General features: G+C 33.7%; 2 protein-coding genes across 3 annotated transcripts in view; one reads left to right on the forward strand and one right to left on the reverse strand.

The window, feature by feature from the left end:
• Positions 1-12672, reverse strand: part of LOC148601899 (guanine nucleotide-binding protein subunit beta) — a 35541-nt gene extending 22869 nt beyond the window's left edge. The window contains exons 1-3 of the mRNA XM_088556951.1: positions 12521-12672; positions 11026-11112; positions 463-608 (exon numbers count right to left, since the gene is read on the reverse strand). Coding sequence (XP_088413077.1) covers positions 463-608; positions 11026-11085 — 206 coding nt within the window. The 5' untranslated portion in view covers positions 11086-11112; positions 12521-12672. The remainder of the gene's footprint in view (positions 1-462; positions 609-11025; positions 11113-12520) is intronic.
• A 2326-nt stretch (positions 12673-14998) lies between these two features.
• On the forward strand, positions 14999-23680 carry LOC148601900 (uncharacterized). 2 transcript variants are annotated; one of them, XM_088556953.1, is made up of 3 exons: positions 14999-15128; positions 22613-22735; positions 22994-23680. In XM_088556953.1, exons 1-3 carry the CDS (start codon positions 15091-15093, stop codon positions 23013-23015), a joined length of 183 nt encoding a protein of 60 aa, XP_088413079.1. In that variant the 5' UTR covers positions 14999-15090; the 3' UTR covers positions 23016-23680. The 2 variants fall into 2 exon arrangements, with proteins under 2 accessions (XP_088413079.1, XP_088413078.1); XM_088556952.1 differs by having other exon boundaries at positions 23154-23680.
• Positions 23681-25215: the final 1535 nt, after the last annotated feature.

Genomic DNA, 25215 nt, shown 5'->3' on the forward strand with positions numbered 1-25215 from the left:
TATTTTTTACCTCAAGATTTCCTATATCTATTACAGCTCAAGTTCTTCACAAAACCATAACATAGAAACAGTAAACACTCTGATTGGAAAAACAATATCAGATAACCATTTGATCTTTCACCTTTTAAACCTTTGAAAGCAAACTACAAGTCTATTATATGAAACCATTCACGATGCTAGTCCTTTGCCCACAAATGAACACAATTCACTATAACAGTATAAATCATAGTGCAAGGAAACACAGGTCTGTATGTTGATCAAGTTATGCATATTTGTTTACATGTACTTATCAAAACAATAGTATTAACTAACACAACTGTGCATACATGTAAATATCTAATGCAACCTGTGAATACTTTACATATACTTTGTATATTAATGTACATGTGTATCTGCATATATTTTCAATTTTGTATGGAAGCAGTAACTAACAAAGCACAAAGAACACAAAAAGTAACAAACCTTGAGTCGGATGCCCAATGCATGGCATAAATTTTTGCGAGATGGCCTCGTAGTGTGCGCCTTGTGCGCATCTGTATTCTACCAACTGGGTCAACATTGGCAGTAGCATGAGCTAGGGTTGTGTCTGCTGCGGCTTTTCTGGCTTCCTATAAGAAAGAGTTGACAGACTTTTCTAGCTACGTGTTATTAGACATACACGTAAATAATTGTCATGCATATACCATGTAATATAATGTCAGTCTGCCCTTTCCCAAACAATAATTTCTTGACTAAGCAAAATATTATATTAGGCTTAAAATGTACATGTACATGTATACATTGTATATAGCACCAGTACTTTCAGTTAAAGTTTTTGTTAATAAGATTACCATTTAGATTTAATACATATATTTGATCAAATTTTGTGTGGTAAACTAAAAAAATGATCAATATCAAATGCAATTTAATTGTACAAGCACATGTGTACATGTGTACATGTAGAGCGTTATCAGTGGCACAAAAATTATCACAGAATTCAACATGCTAGAAAAATGGTCTTGAAATCTTAGTCTGCAGTAGACTGATAGGCAATGTCTAATCCCAATCAACCTAATTATTTTACAATGACAATATGTAGAACATTTTTTTGTACACATACATTTGTATGTACTCAACATCATTTCCTGAATAAAACAAGGTCTCACACACTGTAAAGTTAATTCTGTTAAAAAATTTTATACTTCAAATCAAAGTGCTGAAAGCATCTAAGACAGGTTAGATTTTTTGCCATCAAAGGATTAAGAGTGAAGCCAGATGGTACATAATGTAGAATCAGTTTGGGCCTTTATAAATTTGTTTTTAATTGTTTTAAGACCAGGATCAAACACAACAATGCAGAACTATGAATGCATCTTTCCTGTGCTCGCTGTTCAGGTAGAACGGTACTATTTCTCATTATTTCAGGTTCGCCTTTTGCATACCCTACTTAAGTAAATACTTCCGGACACAGTGATTAGACAAATTGTGCTGATATACCCAAAATGTTTTATTAATTCAAGGCTCTAACATTAATATGGGGTAGGTATTGCCTAAATCAGCGAGCACTGTGAGCTTTACCATACATGTACTGTCTGTGCAAGACTCGTAAAAATAATAAAGGACAAAGAGGGGGAGGGTCGACCCAGATGAAAATTTCTAGCAACATCTGTGTGCCCAAGGTGGTGGAATGGGGTACCCCTGGCAAGTAACATGCTGGGGTTGTCAGGCTATAATACGGAAAACCTGACCGCAAACCATTAATCAATCAATCTAGCAACATTAATTTCAGTTTTGGTCAGTCAGATCAATCTGTACAGATACCAGAAATATTACATTTCTTCTCGGATGGTGGGAATATTTTACACCTATCATGTGACGTTAACAAAATTCAGACGACACTGCAAATTCCAAACAAGAAAATGATTGCCTTTCTTATCTTAGAATCTTCGATTTCGATAATATAATTGGAGTTATATTTTTTTCTGAGGCAGGTTAGGTTCTTGACAACAGCAACAGCGGAACAACAGAACAGCGGAGATACACGTATGTACATCCACATGTTTCCTGAAGTTTTTATAAACATAACATTCACTTCATTAAATATGTTAAACAAATTAGAAAAAGACTTGAAAACTACCAGAAAAGATGAATTTGTTTTTACTTAAATGTAATCTTAACCTATATATCTTTATTTGTTTGATTGAAGGAAATGATGATTTTCTCCGTAAGGACAGTGACTTTTTGTTACTTCTGGGACATGAATTTTTTTTCGTTAGTATCAGATCTCTTTGCTTCAAAGTATTTAAAACAAACTTAGAACAAAGTGGTTTTTACCGTAAAAACTGCTATGTCTTTCAAGCGAAATAAAGATTAAGACCATTAAAAATATAGCCAATAACCTTTAAACTTTTATTTTTTTTGAAACAGAAAAGCATCGAGTCGGTTGAAAAATTTTTTAAAAAGAATACAAAACAAAAGTCATTTTATTTTTTTTCCAAATTGCTAAAAATTAGGGTCAGCAGATTAGTAAAACTAAAAAAAAAACAAAAAACAAAAACAATGGCCTAAACACACTGTGATGTTACAAATGGCTTCAGTTTCAGAACATCTAGCCTCACCATATTGGGCCCCTTTTGTGACCCCCTACTATTACTTGGCTCAAGTCACAAACCAAACTATGGTATTGCACCTTGTAGTAAAATTTATACGAGATCCATTCATTACTGAAGTTATTGTACGGACATAAGGAAAATACTTGTTACAGGTCCCTTTTTGGCCCTTAATTCCTACACCGTTCAAGTCTAAAACAACAAAATCATTCCAAGTCTTCCTTTGGTGGAATAGCACCTCGTAATACAATTTCATAGAGATTCATTCACTAATAGTCAATAGTTATTGTCTGGACATCAGGAAAATGCATGATTTTGGTCCCCCTATTTGGCCCCTTATTTCTGAAAAGTTCAAGGCTATACCTTCCAAAATCAATCCAAGTCTGATCACTGTGGTATAGAATATTGTGGAACAATATCATAAACATTCCTGTGCTTTAACTGGAGTTATATGTTTAAAAATTTTTGGAAATGCTTGTTATAGGCCCATTATTCTAAAAGGTTGGGGCCATTACCCCAAAAATCAGTATTTAAGTGGTTTAGACCCTTGCATTTGTCTTGTAATCAGTTGTTCAATCAATTTTTTCAGTGAACACTTAGGCGTTGATCTGACAGGATTTAGCAACATTTCATGCCAACCTAGTGAGTTGTTTAAAAAATTTTATAAAATCTCTGACCTGACGACCCTATTTTATAGAAGATATGCAAAAAACACACATTTTTTTATTTGGCCTCAAGATGAAGAGCTGAGAATTTGAAATTGGCCCTTGGAGAAGCAATGTATGCATCCGGGAACCCCCTTAAGTCATTAAGATGCAGAAAAAAAAAAACAAATACATGTAAGCGATACAATGCTATCATAATTTTTTTTTACAATATTAATAAAACAACGTTTGAAGTCAAATGAACATAAATATTAAGAATAGGAAATTTTTGTTCTTTTAAAGCAAAGTATAAGCTAAGACCATAAAATCAGACTTCTGGACCTCTAAAATGTATGAAAAACTTTGATTAGATATTTCAAAGACTATGAACATAAAACAGATTGATTTGCCCCACCCTTGAATTTTTATCTGTGTTGAACCTGTATACATGTACATGTGTACGTATTTCTTCAATATACTCAGACTTACTGAAAAATTAGTGGATTATGGTATTAACAACTAACAAGTTTCTATTTATGTATACCTTCCAATAGAGCAGAAACGCAAAGCTTATCAACCTAGACACCAATAATGTCACTGTGCTATTGATCATACATAACCATGGCAATATTGATCAGATCTTAATCCAAGTCCAATAATCCACAACATAGAAACATGTCCTTTGCCTTCATACAAACAAATGAACTGCAATGTGGGACTTATACCAATGTTCATACATTGAACATGACGGTATGTCATTAATACGATGAAAACTGAATTTTGAATTAAGAAGAAATCTCTTTAACCCACTATATTCTGTACATGAACAATCAGTATTAAGGATTACTGTGCGCCATGTGCTCTAGTCACATTTCCTCTCAAAATGGCACATATGCGCCACGTCATGTGCGCATTAAGTTTTCATCATTGATGGTAGTGTTTTGTCACCTACTTGTGGCAGTTAAAAAGGCATGAACATGTCTGAATAAGGTTTTTATTAGCAACATGCCGGTGTTTTGATCGCCACATTTCGTGGGGATTTGAATGTTGAGACCACATATTCTTCATCATTTATGCGTTTGAAAGAAAGAACAATTAATATTGTATTTTTAAAGACTTTAAATAACATGATAATATCAGAAACATATGAACTGGCATTTCCATTTAAAATTGAAAAAGCCGAAGTATTTTTTTAAGCTTCACCCAAAACAAAACAAGTTACCTTTTCAAACAAATAAACATTTTAATGTTGGTAACCAGGATCAAACTGCAATTGTTGTAGAAACTGACTTGGCAGCTGAACATGATTCTGAACTTCCCTATTGAAAATACTGATGATGGTGAAGTCTTAAAGCCCCACCAAAATATTTCCATGATAAATGGGCAAAATCTAATAGTAACTAAATTAAGAAATAGGCTCTAACCTAAACAACTTAGGGATCTATGGACTACGATAGAGCGATAGACAATACATCAGTATAAAAACTCTAACTACAGAAAAGGAAAGCTATCTGATGCGACAATTAATTGACATTTAACATATGATACAATTATATACAATACTGAATAACAAACATATTAACTTTTAATGAACAATTAATCTGCAGTGTAAATTAAAGTCTTTTTATGCTACATTTTTCTGCAATATTAACACAGATGGCTATAGTTGCTATTTCAAATTTTGTCCTATGGATTTTTTAGGATGGCCCATTGAAATTGAAAATGTCTCATTGAAATGAAAGGTAAGGGGGCCATAGTCCCACTGGCAAAATTTTAATCCCAATCAATGCACAATGAAGCCTGTCTAAACTAAACCCTGAAATGTCTTATTTTCCCCAACTTTCTATTTCGTTTTATAAGCCATTTCATACTTACTGTGTCAATTTTATCAAGCTTCAAAATTAAAATTATCCAATTTATGCGGCTACTGATCTTTACATGATGTTTTAGTCTGCATACAAGTTTCTTTCCTTTATATTTTCAAAGGAAATACCGCATCAAGGTAAATAAAATGACCATTCAAGTGCAAAATATTTATCTTTTGTCTTACAAAATTTCCTGCTCTAAGTCTAAAAAAATTTTTCTCACACATTTAGACGTTCAAAATAGTACTGTGCACAATACATAAATGTGTATTATACACAACAAAATATGGTATCTAAAGTTTAAGTCTTTACACCTAAAAATCAATCCATGCCTGATTTAGTATATAATATTGTAGAACAATATTACATGCAAGGTATAGCCTTCACTGGAGTTGTATAGTTGAATTCTATGAAATGTTTGTTATAGGCCCCTTTTTGGCCCCTAATTCTAAATAGTAGGGGGCTAAAACTTCCAAAATCAAATATCAATACCAACCTTCCTTTTGTGGTTTGTTATCTTCATATAAAATTTATAAAGATCACCCATTTTTAATACTGAAGTTATGGCACAAAATCCAAGTGTCTACGGACGCAGACGCCAATGACAAGGGCAACAACAGTGCCATACCATTGTACAGCTGCCTTTTTTTTTGCTGTCATATAAAAACCAGAACAAAATCAATTGTTAGTAGTAATCTTTTGAAGAAAAAAAAACAGTATAAATCTTATGAAAATTCTGAGGGAAATTTTACAACTTTTATATACAATAAAAATAACAAATGAATATTACATGAAATCAATGAATTAGCCAGATGTTAAGTAAGGAGTAGTGCAAACTTCAATCAATACTACATGTACAGGTATATTTATGATCTGACATCTGCATAAACTTAATCTACATATCCCTTTCTTTACTAAATATATTCAATTTCATAGAATACATGTACGTTTAATTGGTACTGACAAATTTTACTGAACTCCACTGATCCATTAGTGATCACAAGAGCAAACAGACAATAAAAACTATCAGGAGTGAACATACACATATGTACAATAAATGTATAATTGTACATGTAAAATGTAAATAATCAAAGCACTTGTCTAATGCATGTCTTTATATATTTGTACATCGTAGGTATTGGCTTCGATATGTACATTTGCACAAAGGCTGATTATCAGATCAGTTCTGTTTCAGTATTCAGGACATACCAGTTATACATGTATGCTACATATGTACCCTAGAGAAAATACCCACCAGTTACACATACAATGTACATGTACAGTGTATATTATAAAAATTCATTAATACACCTAAAATGAAGGTTTGTTTGTTGGAGTTTAACGTCCGAGCAGCAATATTTCAGCTATATTCAGACGCTGAACATGAAATTGATGATAAAATGAACATGAAATGATGAAATGAAAAAGGGATGGGACACAAGGACAATGGGGTCGACAAATTTTGATTGCCACTGGAAATAGGGAGAGGTGGGTAGGGTCGGGCAATTTAGCCTCCTGTGGTGGAGCCCTATGGTTCCTACATGGTGCACCACTATGGTTTGCGGACACGTTTCCTGTATTATAGCCTGACAACCCAAGCATTTAACATGCCAGGAGTACCCCATTCCACCACCTGGGGCACACATCTCAGTTGCTCTGTGGGCAGAGCGCCCTAGCCCCTGGCTACGGTTCTGAGCACTATTTAGTCGCCTTTTACGACAAGCTTAGCACTGCTGCAGGCCTATTCTTTTATGCCCGGACCTGCTCGGGGCCTAAAATGAAGGAGTTTCACCGATAAGGTTCAAAGAAGTACTGCAAATAGAAATAATGATCAGTACATCAGACTACCACTGCATTAGTTACATGTACATGTATGAATAATTAGTTTGGCCTCTTGCAATTTTCACAAGCCTGTGATTATCTAGGTGTAAATGTATGGTACAATGAACATTCAAGTGTCTAACAAGTTCAAACCACTTTCAGGTTTACTAATAGAATGAGTTAGTGCACTCAAAACATACATGTACATGTTTATTATGTCAGTATACATGTAAATATAACATGATGTCCTCAAGTGCTTGAGATCACTTTTATAATTAGCATTAATGCAAAGTTGAAATAAACAGGTGAACATGCACAAGATACATGTACATACATTTATACAAATTCTTTGTGTATCCTAAAACAAATGTTTATGCATAGACCACCAGCAAATATTGAATTCAGTGGCTTTGTATTGTTTAACTGGCTGATTGATGTTTGGTTTCTAAGCCTAAAAGAACTATGGATTACACCGTAATGTCAGTCATGTATTTTTAATTACAAGTTTTCAGGAAAACATTGGGACATGTAACAAAAAATTTGAATTGGAGGTGATGTTCCATATTTGTATGTTTTTGTATGAGCTATTACATACATAAACATGAAATGAGCATAACATGATACGACCACAGTGGGGGTAAGTGTGGAGGCAATATTATTTTTTGTCACACTTAATTATAGGAACTTACAATTCATTACAGACAAGACAAAAGGTTTGGACACAACATACATATATCACAAAAATTGAAATTAAATTAAAATTTTCAAAAATCAAACTAAAAATCAAAATACGGATTTTTTGGGAGTGGCTCATTTGACACCTCATAACTTGGTAATACAGGTAGTTTGAGATATCTGACATCTGACTGATAATTGTAGGCAGGGATTTTCATAAGGAATCCAATAAAGGGATTTGAAATCAGACAAAACAAAAAAGTTGATTTTGTGGCGTTAAACCATTTGATCCCTTATAACTAGAAAACAGCATGAGATATTTGAAATATAATTGAAAAATGGAGGTAGGGCTTTTCATACATGTATGATATTAAATAAAACAAAATCAAACAAAAAAAAAACAATAATTTATTGTCTTGACATCAAGAAAATTCACGTTTCTAGCCATTAATTTCTAAAATTTCAAGTATTTACTCCCAAAATAGAAAGGTATAGAATATTGAGAAACAATATCATTGACATTCATATGCTTACACTGGAGTTACACATGCACATGCAAAGAATTTTCTAGGGTTTGTCAGTTTTGTCACAGAAGAGACTTTTAATGATGACAAAAACATTGTAGTCTCATTTCATCACCTGAAATCTTTGAAAGTACAAAAACATTTAAGAGCTGTAAGCCAAACAAATGTTGAAAGTGACAATTAAAAAAACCCTGGCCAAGCTGATTACAACTCTCAACAGGTGTCAACATTTTGTGTAAACAATCACCTACATGTAACTTGCCAATTACACTGTCATAATCAAGCACATGGAGTTAATGTCATCTCCTGATTACTCAAGTGTGATTTTAATGCATCTATAAAAATGCTGGTAAAAATTTCATCTGGGAAAATTCTTTTACTTCTCTGTAACTCTGTAAATGAGTGTTAACCAAATGTGGATAATTTTGTCAATACCCTGGTGTCACTACACTGTGTAGTTGCAAGCTGGTGTCACTACATTTTGTAGTTGCATGCTGGCAATATTAACAATTTTGAAAATATCATTTATGCTATCAATGAACACTAAATATAGCTGAAATAATGACAAACTTTTCATTAACTTGGTCTGGAGTTGATATTGTGCTAAAAACAGCATTTCATGAGGCAACACAGGGGAAATACTTATTTGAAAATATTTATATCTACCCTGTGCTAAATGTATTTTTCAGTGTTCTAGGATTTATTTGTTAGGTCAACTTTCCAGGGGAAAGTCATTACTCAAAATCTTCTTTCCCAGTCAGTCAAGTAATTTTCCCTGATATTTTTAAGGTTAGTGCTTTTGTTTGTGTCTTGAAAACAAAAAGTCAAGTCCTTGTATTAAGAGATGAAGTAAACCATAGTTTTGATACATATTTGGATCTCTTTATTTCATTTAATACATGAACAAATTGAATAAACACTCAAAGTTTATCAGTCTTCCGGTTCATTTCAAATCATATAAATTTTTCTGCAAAATATACCTTTATTATAAAATATGAGTCAATTCCGGTAATGACACTTTATTCTCTCACTGATTCCAGAAACGAAAAAACTTCCCATAATGGCATATAAATCAAACTACTTAAGGTAGAATATTGATCAAGTATTTCCAAAAAGACTTATTTGTTCGTACTTACCATTACTAAATACATTTTTTATCATAAAATATACGTGAAAATACGAACTGGGTTATTGTATTCCGTTTACGATTTCATATTGTGATAATGATCACTATTGTTCAGATGTTTTGCTACAAAATGCCAACATAATGTTGATGACTCAAAGTGTGGTTAGCACTGGAGGTTTTTGATTCGTGTCAAAAAAGTAGAATGAACAAAATTTTAAAGAATGCATGATAAAAAATAAAACTGCGGTTATACTTTTGCATTATTCATATTATTTAGAACTGATCCTCATATGTATAAACTGAATGTCAATACTACTGATTTCTGAAGTATAAACTGTAATCAATAGTTAAATAGTATCCAACTTCACACACATAAACGAATTTTGTTCCATTTCACCTTTTACCCAAATTTTTTAACATGTCCATAAGTTAGTTTGCAATAACATTCAAAAACTTTATTAGCAGATTATTTATCCTAATGTAATTATACTAAAATAAAACCAATTTCAGTTAAAGAAAATAATTTCCTTGATGAACATAAGATTTTCCAAAACAAGACATTTTTATAAATTTAAATTTTCCTGCCAATTTTACTTGGTTAAAATCACTGCTCTTAACTTCCTGGTTATCAATGGTAAAATATTAATGGTAGGATGTAGATTTTGACTAATATCAGTGTGTTAACTTGAAAATGCTAAAAACAATTAATGCTTCTGGACACATAACTGCCACTTAATTCCCAAATTCAAAGTTATTACTAAATATCTTTCAAGGCAAGAAAGGAGTCCCTCAAATCTTCTGTTGATTTGAAGACAAGATCTTGATTTTATTTGCAGAAATAATAGAATTATATTATTGAGAAGAATAATTGTCAGAAACATATTTACTGGTTATAAAAGAGGTATTGAATGATATAAAAGGAATTACATTTGGACTACATTTTTGTGTATTGTTAAGAAATAGTAGGGAAGTTCCTGTGATGAACCAGCAACATAAGGTATTTTGATTCTTTAGAATCAAAAACTCCAAAAAGTAATGTTGCCAAATCGCAAGTAAAAACACACAAATTTGTTAAAGAAATAATTCAGAATCTATTTGTAATAAAATGGTGTGATTTCAATCCAAAAGAAAATAAACAGGCAAATTGTACTTGTCCATGGACTACTAGCATCTCTTTTTAAACCTTCCTGACCCTAAAAAGTACTTTTCACCCGTTGACAGGAAATGGTAATCCTAGAACACTGATAATTGTGTTTGTACAAAGGGTGGCCATACAGAAAACAGCATTTTTTCAATAATAAAGACATTTAAAATAATGTCATGGATGTATAGAATATATAGTCCCTGAATAAGTATAAGAGCTAGTATACAAGGATTTTAATTTTTGATGATTCTAAAAGGCTAGGGAGTTTCTTTTTTTAATCAAATCTCAGGTATGCTATTTGGATTATCTGGAAAACATGCTTCTCAAGCAAAAGTGACTTAAGCTTTCAAAATCCAGGAAAAAACCTTGCACATGTTCATTAATGTAGTTAAATTCTATGAAATGCTTTTTTAGGCCCTAATTTTAAAATGATTTGGGCCACAACCCCCAAAATCAATACCAATCAAACCTTTAAATAAAATTTTATAAGGATCAACCAATACTCAAGTTGTCACATGAAAACCAAGTGTATCTACAATGCCAGAAGACAACACAGATGAAGACTGCAATGCCATCCCAACATACATGTACGTTTTTACATGTAACTCTTTAAGCAGGTTTTACTTGTCCTTACTTACCCTAATTTGATTCTTTAATTGCTCTGCTTCTTGCCGTAGCTGTTCTAATTCACTACTCATGGTGAATTACTTTATAAAAAAAACCTTCTGCAAAAAAAAGAGCTATTTTAATTTCTATTCAGAACTGCAAAAAAAGAGCTATTTTAATTTCTATTCAGAACTTGATTGATAGTAACAGTCACTAATAACAAAGTATACATGTATATTTAACACCTAGACTCTTCATTGTTCTAGACAAGTTGTATGGGGTGTTACCAGACAAATTAACTATTAGATCTTAAAAAAAGAACAATAACTTTGGTCAAGATACGGTGTATGTCACAATTCTCACTAATAATCATGTTTGACATACTTATTTTGTTTTTGAGAAAGATTCAATTTCTAAGATGGTTCCAACAGCCACACTTGTGATAACAATTTTTGGTCTAGCTGTAACTAAATGCTTGTACGAATTCTTGAAAAAAAAGGTATCTCTTCGTATCATACACATACATGTACAGTGTACATATATATACATTTGTACTGTACAACTTATATTATTTTTAACCCCTTTTCCAAATGTTCATGTGCATGTACATTGTGTACACATGTAAAGATGAGGTCAAAGATATCTTATGAAATATATATTAAGTACATGTATACCTTACAGTAGAAATGATTAAAATATACATTTCCATTAGCAACCTTCAAACTTTGGTTCATTGCTTAATTATTACTTGTCAGGCTTTTCAACTTGGTTCAATATAAATGTATCTGAGGCAGTTGTAAGGGTTTAATCTTAAATAGTTGAAAATATTTACCATGTGCATTATTTAAATACCATAAATGGAGCAGCATTCAGAATTTTGTGTTAAGTATCTGCCACTAGTATGATCTTAGTTCTTGAAGAATTGAAACCTTTCTAATGCAGAATTTCAAATAAACAGATATATATATAGATATTATTATACAATGGCACTTATTGTGAACACTTAACAACAGAAGTTAAGTTACTTCAATCTATAGGTTGATACATACAGTGTAATTATTATGTTTATTTTATGCATAAACGCCATATTACAAAATGGCCGAAAATATTGAAAAGATTTCCTTTGTAACAATACCAGTCCATATGAAGGAAACTGACATTATAACGCTCCATTTGTTCAAATATTTAATGTAAAGTTACAACGATCTTGTCAACAATGTATTTTTTTTCATACATTATGAAAGGTGCCCGTTATTGATGCATTTTCTCGTCGTCGTTCGCATCAATACTCAGCATCAGGTCCACACTGTCGGGCAACACTGACAATCGTCAAAGGAATGAACATTAACAAGAGTAATAAACGCGAATCTGTAAAATTAGTGACTACAGTACAAGCAAAGAAGGGTCGGGGTAATTGTTTTGTTTATCTGTCAAATTTTTATCAGCGATTACCGTTCATTATTGATGCAGATCTGCTTTGTTCATAGATTCTGCCTTTTCGCGGAATATTTAGCGTTTCATACTTACATAAAAAGTTAAAAAGGGTGAAAATCCTGTTATAAGAACATAAAGAATAATTTTATCACAATATTTCACCCGGCATTAGTGTATTTTGGTTATTTCCTCCAAATGTAGGGGTGCGGTCCACCTTGATTCCGTAACAAGAAACCCCGTAGTCTGCGAATGGATAGAGTAACGCATGCGCATTGAAGCTATTGACGCCATGTTATTAGCATAAAATCAATTACAAATAATTTTCCCGGGAAGTTTAAAGTCACAAATCGCGTCAGGAAACTAGAAATGTTTTCATATGTTATCAAGTTAACGTACAAAGCCATCATGCCATTTTCTGCTACAGAAACAGAATCTGTATCTGCATAAAACGCTCAAAATAAACAAATCACGAGGTCTTCAACTGATCAGTCAAATTCACTTGATAGCTTGCCTGATAACATTTTACTTTCATCATTGGTCCAGTTGGTATCTTAAATATATAAATTGGGTGATAGGTCTTTACTTGAAAATAGTTGCCTTGGAATATTAACTGTGTCTTTAAAATAGTACAATGTAACAGACTGGGCTATTTTTATTTAGAAAAACTAATACTATATGGCCATTTCAGATTGGTTTTACAAATACGCTTATGACTCTGTATTGCATGAAGCCAGATAGTCATGTACAGCATCCTGTGTGAAATACTTCCCATCGAAAAAAATTATATCAAATTTAATCCGCAGATATTTTTTAATAATAAAAAATGTTTCCCACTGCCGTTAAATTGTTTATAACATGTACAAATATAACCAGTCATGAATTAAACATAAATGTGTCTGAAGAGGTTTCCTTTATTTTGTAAAAAGTGGGGCTTGTGGGGTTAAAGGAGTTCACAAAGTTAGGTGATCATGATTCCAATAGTTTTTTATGTGACATATTATCCAGGATATTTTTTTTAGATATTAATTAGCATCCATAGCAAATTTAAATTAGTAATCATGATATTATTTTTTTTTGATGTTTTACAATTTATTGTTTATTCGGGATATTATTCCATGGTTAAATCAATGCCATCCTTAAAAATATACCAACACGTACATGTATATGAAAAAAAAATGGTTGCCAGGAGACAACTCGGACCGTGACAACTCGGATCGTAATACAAGACAAGCCGGACCGTACAACAAGACAACTCGGACCGTATATTAAAAGTGTAATATAGTGACAACACGTTGTTTTCATTACTAATTAATGAAATTTGTAGCCATCCTGTATTGTTATAACACACACTATCGGTTTTGGGAGCTCTAGGTCTGTTAATTGCTTCGAGTGTTTTTCATGGCAATTAGAACAGTGCTAATTGTACTTTTATCATAATTCTGCAATAATTATCCTGTGGTGACATGTGATATAACACATTGTAGCGTGTTTCAGGTTAGGTCTGCTGATTGGCACGTGTTTTTATAGCAATTAGATTAGATTTTGATGTCCCAATTTTCATATGAATAATTATAATGCTGGAAATGATCATATTTTTAATATGTGAAACTTTTGACATGAAAATATATCAAGTTCAGTAACAGTACAATAACAACAATGATGCATACTTTAAATAAAGCACTAGTTAATTACACTATTAGCATAGTCTTAAATTATCACAAAAGTTTATACACCGGGGTTATAGATGCTTCCACACTTCTTTAGTAGTCGACTGGCTGTAGCTGTATTTGTTCCATCCCTAGAAGAAAAAAAATATACGAATGCAAACATGAAATGCAAAAGTGCCAATTTAATATATTGTATTAAATGCCCGAACTGCGAAGAGATATATATCGGCCAGACTGGAAATGCATTATCGGAACGAATGAGGGTATACCGCCAACAAGTCAGAGATTCCGCATATAGACAAATACCGCTGAGTGTACACATTGAAACTTGCGGCAGTGGAAATTTTTTTATTTTTTTATTTTATAAAATGAAATCTCCGAGAGACACTTTAAGGGAGTTGAAAAAACGAAAGTTTATTGAAAAATTTAAACCTATCTTAAACGGACGTTAAATTCAATTTTTATTATATGTATTAGCTTGCACTTTCAGTTTCGTTTTAACTCTATTTATAACGTTGAATCTATTTATAACGTTACTAAGTCGTTCTATATCTGTAACGTCACTGAAACGTTACTTAGATACTATTGTAGTTTTTCACCTGAAGATCGTCTATGAAGACGTGAAAGTACTAGTGAATTATAAATATGGAACTTCTGGTTGTGTTGGATCTTTATTTGACAAATATATGAACTGTATATATACAAGTTACATCATGATTTGAAAGACATGCATGCATTCTATATTATCTTAGCGTGTATTAACTCACCTTGTCGCTCTAGAATATTGGAGAGTACAATGAACAACATGGCACAGTTTGGTAAAGCTCATCAACTCGTCACTATCCAGGATTGTCTTTGGTACCCTTCCGAGCAAAATTTAATATTTCGTCTCATCATCATAATTGTCAAATTCTATGAACAACTGCAGAGGATAATTGTCAATTACAATATCCCACCAGACATCTTGTAGAAGCCAAGTCGACGAACAATTCAAGCATGCATGGATATAAATATCTTGGAACTGTATATTTACAGTAAGTACATACACCCAAGATGAATATGGAATTTCTGCCCAAAGTTTTGTAATGAAATAAGATCTCTTAATGTCCGTAAACGTTTCTGAATTCTTCCAGAAAAGGGCTAATTGAATATTATGGTGAAGGTTTCGAAATCTCGAAAAGTCACTATCATTGTTTATACGATTGATCCAATCTGATGTTTTGCTTCTCATCAATTGCACTATTAACTACTGTGTTACAGATTTCCATACAGGTTTAGAAGGAAAGTCACCATCTAGGATGTAGTCTAATAGGTATCCAAGTAGACCATATTTACCAAGAATATCAACAATATTTGATTGAATCCATAATGTTTATGCCTGTTGTCTATCATAAACGAAAAAAGTCTTATCATAAATGTCTTCTTCGACAGATAACACTCGTTCATTTCACACAGTTTATGCAGAAATAACAGTTTCTTCTTATCGATATAAGCATCAATAGGGAACAATCCAAATATACATTGACAAGTGTCTGATCGAGTTAATGTTTTCAGTCCCAAAATGTTTTCACTATAAAATGTTCGAATTTATGCAATGTTGACCAGTCTATCGATTTCAAGCATGTCCACATTTCACAGCCATAAAGAGCAGTCGGTAGTACAACTGTTTTAGAAATTCTAGTTAAAACAGATGGTCTTGTTGATTTAGACGAGACACCGTTCAACGCAAAAAAGGAATTCCGTCCTTTTCTGCAGGCGGACGTAGTTATTTCAATTGATTTCAACTTCGAGTTGATATCGATTCCAAGATAAGTATAACTGTTACTTGTCGGAATTGGCTCCTCACCAACACACCATGAAAATTTAATATTCAGTTCTCTAAACGTAGGTGAAAACTGTAAATACACGACTTTTCTGCATTAAAAACCAAAACGCCATTTATTTGAGTACTCATAACAAATATCAAGCATTTTTGCAGTTGAGCTGGAGATGGGCTAATACACGCAATGTCATCGGCCAATGGAGGAACACAAGAAACATTATAAATACCCGTATTTCTATTTGCATTTTCAATATTACATATTAACCCATTTATGAACACTAAGCACATGTGCAGTAAACCGGACAAGACACCTCCTTGCCGAACACCTTCATTTACCAAAAAATAGTTTGATATGTTCTGGTTTACTACTACAGCGCTTTTAATATCGATATAACAACCATTAAGGCTAAAAACCACTAATTCCACTTCCCATAGGCTTCTATGCTAATTTCACAATATTCAATGGTTTCTCTGGACTTTACCTTAACTTTAACCTGCAGAGGACTATATATCAGCATGATTCTACATATGTCAGCTCACAATCTTCAGAGTGGCATGTGGGCTTAGCAGACTTGCAGTGCAGTACTGGTCACCGGAAGTGAAGGGTCTATAAATAGCATGGGAAATCCCAGTGTTTTCACAAGATAGGGGTATATTTAGAAATCATTATGAAGATTAGGCTTCACATCACAAGAAGCAAAATGCACCTATAAAATGTACAGAAATGTTTTTCCTTTCAGAAACTGTTTAATTTTTTTAAATGAGATGAGAACTTTTTTCACAGCACTATGAGGAACAGGGGTAATTTCTGCGTAGGACTATTTTTGCATACGTTCCAAATGCTCATTGGTTGAATTGGTGGTCTGTAACCTTAATTAACCTCCAAATGCGACCTGTTACACCTAATTCACGTAACTTAATCATTAACCCTTTTCTCCAAACAGTATCAAAAGCCTTGCGGCTATCAAAAAAACCTACAAATACATTACTTAAACGTTCTACATTATGATAAATCGTTTCATAAAGGTTAAAAGATGCATTAATGCAACCTAGGTATCCTTGAAATTCTTGCTGTTGTTTGTTTGGAAAAACTTTAGAGTCTAAGACATGGTTTGTTAGCCTTGACTTAATCATATGTTCAAAAGGAAGGAGACTATAACGGTCGGTAGATATTCGGCTCAGTTTTTGGTTTACCATTCCTTTTGTATAAGGGTACTGTAAGTCCAAGTTTCCAGTTTGTAGGAATGTACCCTTCATTTACAATACGACTGAAAATTATATTTATACATTTCACAACAGTTTGGCCGCCGTACAGTAAGCGTTCTGTATCTTATTGTGGCAGCTCGCCTTCCGACGCTTCAACACTTTAAAAATATCATTTACTTCTACTTCGGTAATTTGTCCACCAGGAAGATTCATATCCACATCAGAATTAGAATTTACGATTTCGCTATACATAGCGTCTACATGATCTTTGTGGGTTTTATCGAAATGTGCACTGTTACTTGTTTTATACATGTCACAAAAATACTCTGCAAACACACCAGTAATAGTTTCGGGTGTATTACAAGTCATATGGTTATATACAATTTCTTGATATATTCGCGAGACTGAATGTTTAAATCTTTTCACCATTTTCCAGAATAAACGAATGTCACATTCAGACGTCTCGTTTAAAGGGTAATCAAGCGAACCAAGGTTAAAGCGGTAACCAAAAGAATGTAATCCAGGGACCAACACCAGACATGGAAAAGAGACATACACAACAAAGAACATAAAGTAACTAAAATCATACATACAAAGTAACAAAAACAAATGAGCAACTCGGACTCCACTAAAAACTGGGAGCATGGACCAGGTGCACCGATAGGGTAAGCGTCCTCTGCTTTTCTAGAAACACCCGCCGAGTTGCTCATGAAAAGTCAAATCCGGGGTAGACAAACGAGGATAGGAAAACTTTGACCCGTTGAATAAATCAGTTTTCATGGTGCTGATGGATACACCATAACGATCCACGAGTTCATGATGACGACCATAAAACTTCTGTAGTGATGACTTCAATCTTGTAGCGACATAACCCTGTTCCAGAAGCCTATTTGTTAGAGTTCTAGCGCGATATAAAAAGTATGTTTTCATCATCGTATGTTTTCTGAATGTAACTTTCAAAAGGCGCTTGCCGAGCTTGTCTAAACGCATATTTCGCTTTTTCATACTTATAATACGATTCGTGAACCATTCTTCTGGGTTGTCCATCCAAGAGACACAATTTTCTCAACACTAAAGATAATATGGAATAGCCTATAGAGTTCGTGTCGACCATACTGAATAAAGACCAAACGCAAAAAATAATTGATTGTACTAATATGTGTTTGATATATCTCATTTAAACATATACGTGTGTATGCTATTTTTGATGTTAATTATGGAATGACTGTTACCTAACTTATTTAATTTATTAGATTTTTTTCGGTGTATGAAGAAATAACCTCAATAACGTGGTGAACACTATACATAACCTGTGCGGCCGTTTACTTTCAAGTGTGCACCACGGGCATTGATGTTATTTCTTTTTCATAATTAATGTTAATAGTGAAATTCAAGGTGTAAATTGTTCTGGAAGGTTGATGATGTCACAGTCACATTACAATGGAAACTCCTAAGACTTTCTAGTTACACAAAAGATTGTTTGTTTGTTTGTTGGGGTTTTACGTCCGAGCAGCAATATTTCAGCTATATTCAGACGATGAACATGAAATTGATGATAAAATGAACATGAAACGATGATGAAATGAAAAAGGGATGGGACACAAGGACAATAGGGTCGACAAATTTTGATTGCCACTGGAAATGGGGAGAGGTGGGTAGGGTCGGGCAATTTAGCCTCCTGTGGCGGAGCCCTATGGTTCCTACTCAGGGAGAATACCACAGTAGGGTTCTTTAACGTGCGAGGAACGTGGCATTTTTCCCAACACGGTGCACCACTACGGTTGGCGGTCAGGTTTTCCGTATTATAGCCTGACAACCCCAGCATGTAACACGCCAGGAGTACCCTATTCCACCACCTGGGGCACACATCCCAGTTGCTCTGTGGGCAGAGCGCCCTAGCCCCCGGCTAGGGTTTTGAGCACTATTTAGTCGCCTTTTACGACAAGCTTAGCGCTGCTGCAGGCCTATTTTTTTAACACCCGGACCTGCACGGGGCAGTTACACAAAAGAAATACTTTATTTAAGTGTAGCGGAAATGGCCGAGTAGTTCCGATTGACTGTCACATTACAGAATTTGGTTTTGTTTGTTTAAATTTGTTTGTTGGGGTTTAACGCCCGAGCAGCAATATTTCAGTTATATCCAGGTGATGAACATGAAATGGATGATAAAATGAACATAAAAAAATGATGAAATGAAAAATGGGATGGGACACAAGGATAATGGGGTCGACAAATTTTGATTGTCACTGGAAATAGGGAGAGGTGGGTAGGGTCGGGCAATTTAGCCTCCTGTGGCCGAGCCCTATGGTCCCTACTCCGGGAGAATACCACAGTAGGGTTCTTTAACGTGTGTGGCATCTTTCCCAACACGGTGCACCACTATGGTTTGCGGTCAGGTTTTCCGTATTATAGCCTGACAACCCCAGCATGTAACACACCAGAGGTACCCCATTCCACCACCTGGGACACACAACCCAGTCGCTCAGAGCGTCCTGAGCACTATTTAGTCGCCTTTTACGACAAGCTTAGCGCTGCTGCAGGCCTATCAGGGGCGTAGCTAGGCATGTTTTAGTTGTACGCAAAATTACGGAAACTCCTGGATTTTAACGATTCTGGAGCCAGTTTTCAGAGCCTATACTACGTTCATGGTATGCATATGTGATAAATAACCTTTATTTCATCTTTAAAATGTGTGTTTTTATTTTTGTTACTTTTTCCGAAAGTACGCAACTGTGTATTTGCGTATAGGCAGCTACGGCCCTGCCTATTCTTTCGACACCCGGTCCTACACGGGGCTGCCTTCGAGATGATGGGACGAAACTTTTTATTCTCGCCTTCCTATGACGGGAACCTAGGAAGACGGGAACTAAAATTGATTGCTTCTGACTGTCACGGAAAACGAAGTCGGCAATATTGCGCAGCGACTGGATAAATATCAACGATCCTAATTTTTCATTGGATTACAATCTTTTTGTCTAATTGAAATTCATTCATAATAGAGGTGGCAAGGCTATACCACGTATATATACCCTTCCCATTGAGTTTTTTGTTAAGAGTAAATGAGGATCAATGCCATGGGAGTTTATTCTAGTGCAATAATCTTTAACTTGTGTTTTTATGAAAGATTCCAAAGGCAATCTACCCAATTCAGATTTTGAAGCAATATTGCTTGCAGTTCTTCGTACACCTAATACACATTTACAAAATTCGTTGTGCACTTTTTCGAAGGTGAATCTGACAGCCAGAGGAAATTTATCTAAAATTCTTCCACTTAGAACGGATCTCTGAACAGCTTTATAGACTGTAAAATATTCATCCATAAACCAAACTTCAGTATCATATAAACTTACTGCTCTAATTAAAGTATCAGGTGAATTCACCGGAATATGTTTAAAATTTTATATATTCAAGGTATATCTGAAGGAAAAATAATGGCTTTAGAAGTTCGTGTTATGACCTTTTAAACTTTCCATTATGGCCAATGATATTTCCTAAGAAATTGAATACCTTTAATTCTTGCAACAATTGTTGCTTATAACAAAAAATATCATTTGGTTTATTGCCCCCTTGAAAAATCATTATCTCTGCCTATTTAATGAATGACTGTTTTATTTTTTCAGTTAATGAGGAAATAACCTCAATCACGTGGTGCGCGCCAAATAGCAGATTATTTTCAAGTGTACACCATAGGCACTGCATGAGGTTATTTCAAATAGACCGAAAGTATATGACAGTTAATCCGTAAAATTTAATTTTAGTGTCAAATTTAAGGAATAAATCAGCAAAAAGGGTTAACGATGTCACACTCACATTACTTTGATCTATGAGGTGATGGACAAAAATTTATATCCATGAAATCAGAAAGCGTGTTATACATGTATCTGAAATTAAATTATTAACAGATAACTGCCATTTATGACAATAGTCTTATACCTTTTGAAGTGCTGACTATAAAATTAGATAAAATTACAAGATAATCTGTAAAGCTCGACGTATTAAATTTCATTTGTTCCATCCTACTGGATCACAAGATATTTCAAATATTGAACGTGGGTTATTAATGAAACAATAAAACAGGGTAGGTTTTAAATTACCTCCTTGTTTAACACCCCTTTTAATCTTAATATAGTTTGAGTAGCTAGAATCAATTTTTACTGATGATTCACATTAATACATATCCTGAATATCAAATCATTTTGAGCCAACTTCATTTTTCTGTATTTGATAAAAATAGAAAACCTTGAAGAGAGGACAAAAAAGACTGTTGGGCAGACGATAGTCAGTGCCCCGAATTACTTGCTAGTTACAAATTTTCGAAACTCCAAAATATATGCCACAAACTATAAGAATATAAAAAAGAAACTTTAAGTCAAAGGCCAGCTGAAAATCTAAAATAATAATCTTATAAGTGCACATACATTAGTCGTATATTGTTTTTTGGCTGTTTGTCCATCCACGATTTATTGTTAGTTTTCCATTCATGCAACCATTCATCAGTCATTTGGCATTCTGAAAAAAGCTGTATATATTGGTTTTTGGATTTGGAAGTAAGAGTATCCTTGAGTGAGTTTTGCTTACAGTTTTTTTTTCTAGTTGAAGAGCTTACATCCCCAAAAGGACATAAGATTAGAAGAGCCAAACACACATGAAATCGATATAGACAAAAGCCCCAACAGTGCACTACACAGGAAAGTGTAATTGCCTCATGTCCTTGACATATTGTTTCTGTTACATATCTTTTCGCTCAAGAGGATAATGGCCAATACGAGCATCTGACAATAGAGATCAGAACACTGAAAAGATAGAAAGAATAAGAGTAGGGCAGATACAATACAAAGAAGATATTGACAAGCGACACAAAAAGAGACATTGAGAAGAGGAGGCAAACATGTGGTGTTTATATCTATCTATAAGAAATACATTTTGTCTACCACAACAGTGAAAATTGTCGCATAAGTCATTTGTTGTCAATCTAACCCAAATAAAATGTTTATGTAGACCTTTTTGGCTATGTCAACACTTGTTAGGTTGAGTTAGTAAAAAATGTTGATGTCAACGCTTTTTGGGTTTAGTTAGACCAAAAATGTCTACGTCAACACTTTTTGCGTTGTGGGAGACAAAACGTGTCCATCTCAACGCACAAAAAACATTGTTAGACATTTAATGTCCTACTCAACACTAAATTTACTTTGATGTTTTTAAGACAACGTATTTTCGTGTTGGGTTAGACAAATTATGTTTTAAAAGTGTTGATATACATGGTCTAAGTAAAACGACATGAGCGATTAAGTAGCCATAATTTGTTTTCATCAATTATGTTTTGACTGTGCACGGTCACTACAGTCATTATTTCAGCCAGCAGTGAAAAAACACCCCAGTAGATGAGGATAGATAAGGTCTTTTAGTGGACATCTGTTTACAGAATTTGTGAGGAGGGGTGGGTAATGTCTTATTTTTTTTCTTTCATACTATATAATTTGATATTGTTAGGAGGTCAAACATCAACAGAACCACACAAAGGAAACAAGAAGAAGTAGAAGATCCAAACAGTGCACATACAAGATGGAGAGGACCAAAACTCCCTCTGAAGGCAAGGGATTTAGTACTTCTCAGGTATATCGAATGAAATTATCATTTTATTTTGGTGACATAGAAAAAAGAACTTACTTTTGAAAAATTTAGAACAGCGTCTTTGAATTTCTTAAATCTATCAGCTTAGCCCAAATGTTTATGGTATTATAATAATGAGAACATGGGGGTCTTAAATAATTTTGCTAATTTTATAGAAGAATCTTTTGATTATTATTGAACTTTTTTGTTTATATTCTTTATGTAGTGTACTTGTTTGTATTGCTTGACCCTCTTTTTTAGAAAAGAGGATATAGTCCAATAAAGGAAAGTATAAACAGAGATCGAAGGTCCAAACAGAGCACAGAAGAGATGGGAAGCAGACCTTCAGAAAGTAAAGGCTTTTGTACTTTTCATGTACGTTGTATATTTTTTTATTTTTGTTTTCTTTTTGTACCCGTAGAGAAAAAGTCACAGAAAGGAAGCGAGAAATGGTAGAAGATCCAACAGTCAATAGCAGATTATTTTTCGAAGGTAAGGGCCCGGCTTGTTTATTTTGTCTCTATGTAGATTTTTTTGGGGTAGTTTTTAGCTCAAGATGTTATAGCCGCATAAAGGCAGAAACCTGAGACAATTCAAACCTCGAAAGAAGATCCAAATTTGATAAGGTAAGAACAGTTGAACCTCGATGTGTCGATCTTGGAAAAGTCGAAATATTGGATAACCAACTAATTTGACAATGCTGGAAAAAACTTCCATAATTCAAACACAATTTTACCTCTGATGTGCTGAACTCGGATAACTCTAGGTTTTACAAAGTTACTTAACTCTGATATCGCAAAGTGAATAATTAGTAAGGACAATGATTGCTTTATTACAAACCATGATCGAATTTCGTTTTTACAACGTTAAGCGTGGCTTATGCACCTTATGACTTGTTTAAGCAAAATAGGAATAAAGTATGATTCCAGCAGATTCAACCAAATTACAAGCAACGGCGGAAGACAGTTTAAGACTGAGACCATATATAATAATTAATAAAGCTTCAAGATGGTGAGGCTGCATCTCCAAAATAGATGCAGTTCTTCTCACTACAGTAGTAAAACTGGAGATAGCGAAAATATCTGGTCGTGATTCTAGCATGCATGTACCTCAATGGTTAGAACTGTTTAAGGATTATTAAAAAACAAAATTGCAACATGTTACAAAACTTTAAGTATAAACAAGTTAACTTTCCGTTAAATGATGTTTAGCTTATTTCATTCAATTATCATTTATTTATGCTCCAAAATAAATTTATATAAAATTTGGTCTGTGAGATTATGGACATTTTTTTTTATCCAACCAGAAAGATGTTACTTCAAAAATTAATTTATTCGCATGTATCTCAAAAACACCGTTAGGTTCAGAAGAATTCTGACATGGGATAGAAACTTTAATTTTCTTACGAAGCTGTGAAGCTGTGAAGCCATGTTGGAGTTATTGCCCTTTTACGATATTCTTTGCTATTCAAAGTTATTTCAAAAAAAATTTCCCAAGAAACTACGGAGCAGAATTCAATAAGAGCTGATATGATTGTTCCTTAAGTATCAATTGGCGTTAGGAATTTTATCCAAGAAAAAACACGGCCGCTTTTACAAAAAATATATGAGAATATTGCTTATCAAGTTAAGTGAGCAGTTCGGGGTCTTTAGAACCTCGAGTTATTCTTATATCCATTATTTTTTTTTCAGAGTTATGGGACTTTAAACATAAAATTGTTTAGTGGGCATACAGCATGTAATTAGCATAGCAAGGTCCTTAAATAAAATTCCCACCAAGTCCCTCGCAAAGTAAACCCAGCAAAACGAGTTCCCCCAACAGAGAAACAAAATGAAAGAAAGATATATAACGGAAACAATGAAAATAAGTAAACTCCCCGTAAAACTCTAAACACAGCATTCATGGACTTGAAAATCATCACAGAAAGACATTTTCAGTTGATAAATTATCTTATTGACCGGGGCACCAGGTCAACTTAAAATCTTGAATCAGTACATATATAACCACTTTATATAACCACTTATATTAAAATTCTTCAAAATAGTTTTCTCTCCGAATGTGATCTTTCATAAAATTCGAAATACAATTTTCATGATCTTTTAAATTTTAATGAATATTCATCCATGATCCATAAATATAAGGTGACTCAAAGGACCAGAGTGACTAAAGTATACTTATGATATCTAATGTAGCATAACTATCATATTATATGTTAACACAGGTCAATATAATAAAATACTTTGTTACTTAAAGACAAAGTTTTAGTAGACTTGTTTTTTTTAATGTCGATTGAATTTTACTTCGGACTTTGATGTAACCGATTATGATTGGGGGTTTTTAACGACATTGAATACCAATACAGGCCTCTCGCGGTCGATGTTAGTGGGTTAGTAGAACCAACTGGTGTTGGTGGCGGAGCCCAGCCTTCGGGATACCTGACCGAAGAACTCGGTCAGAATATGTTCTACTAGCGGCTGGGCTGC

The sequence above is a fragment of the Perna viridis genome, chromosome 12 (assembly GCF_037379345.1).
Source record: "Perna viridis isolate PV_CMFRI_1.1 ecotype Kerala chromosome 12, ASM3737934v1, whole genome shotgun sequence".
NCBI lineage: Eukaryota > Metazoa > Mollusca > Bivalvia > Mytilida > Mytilidae > Perna > Perna viridis.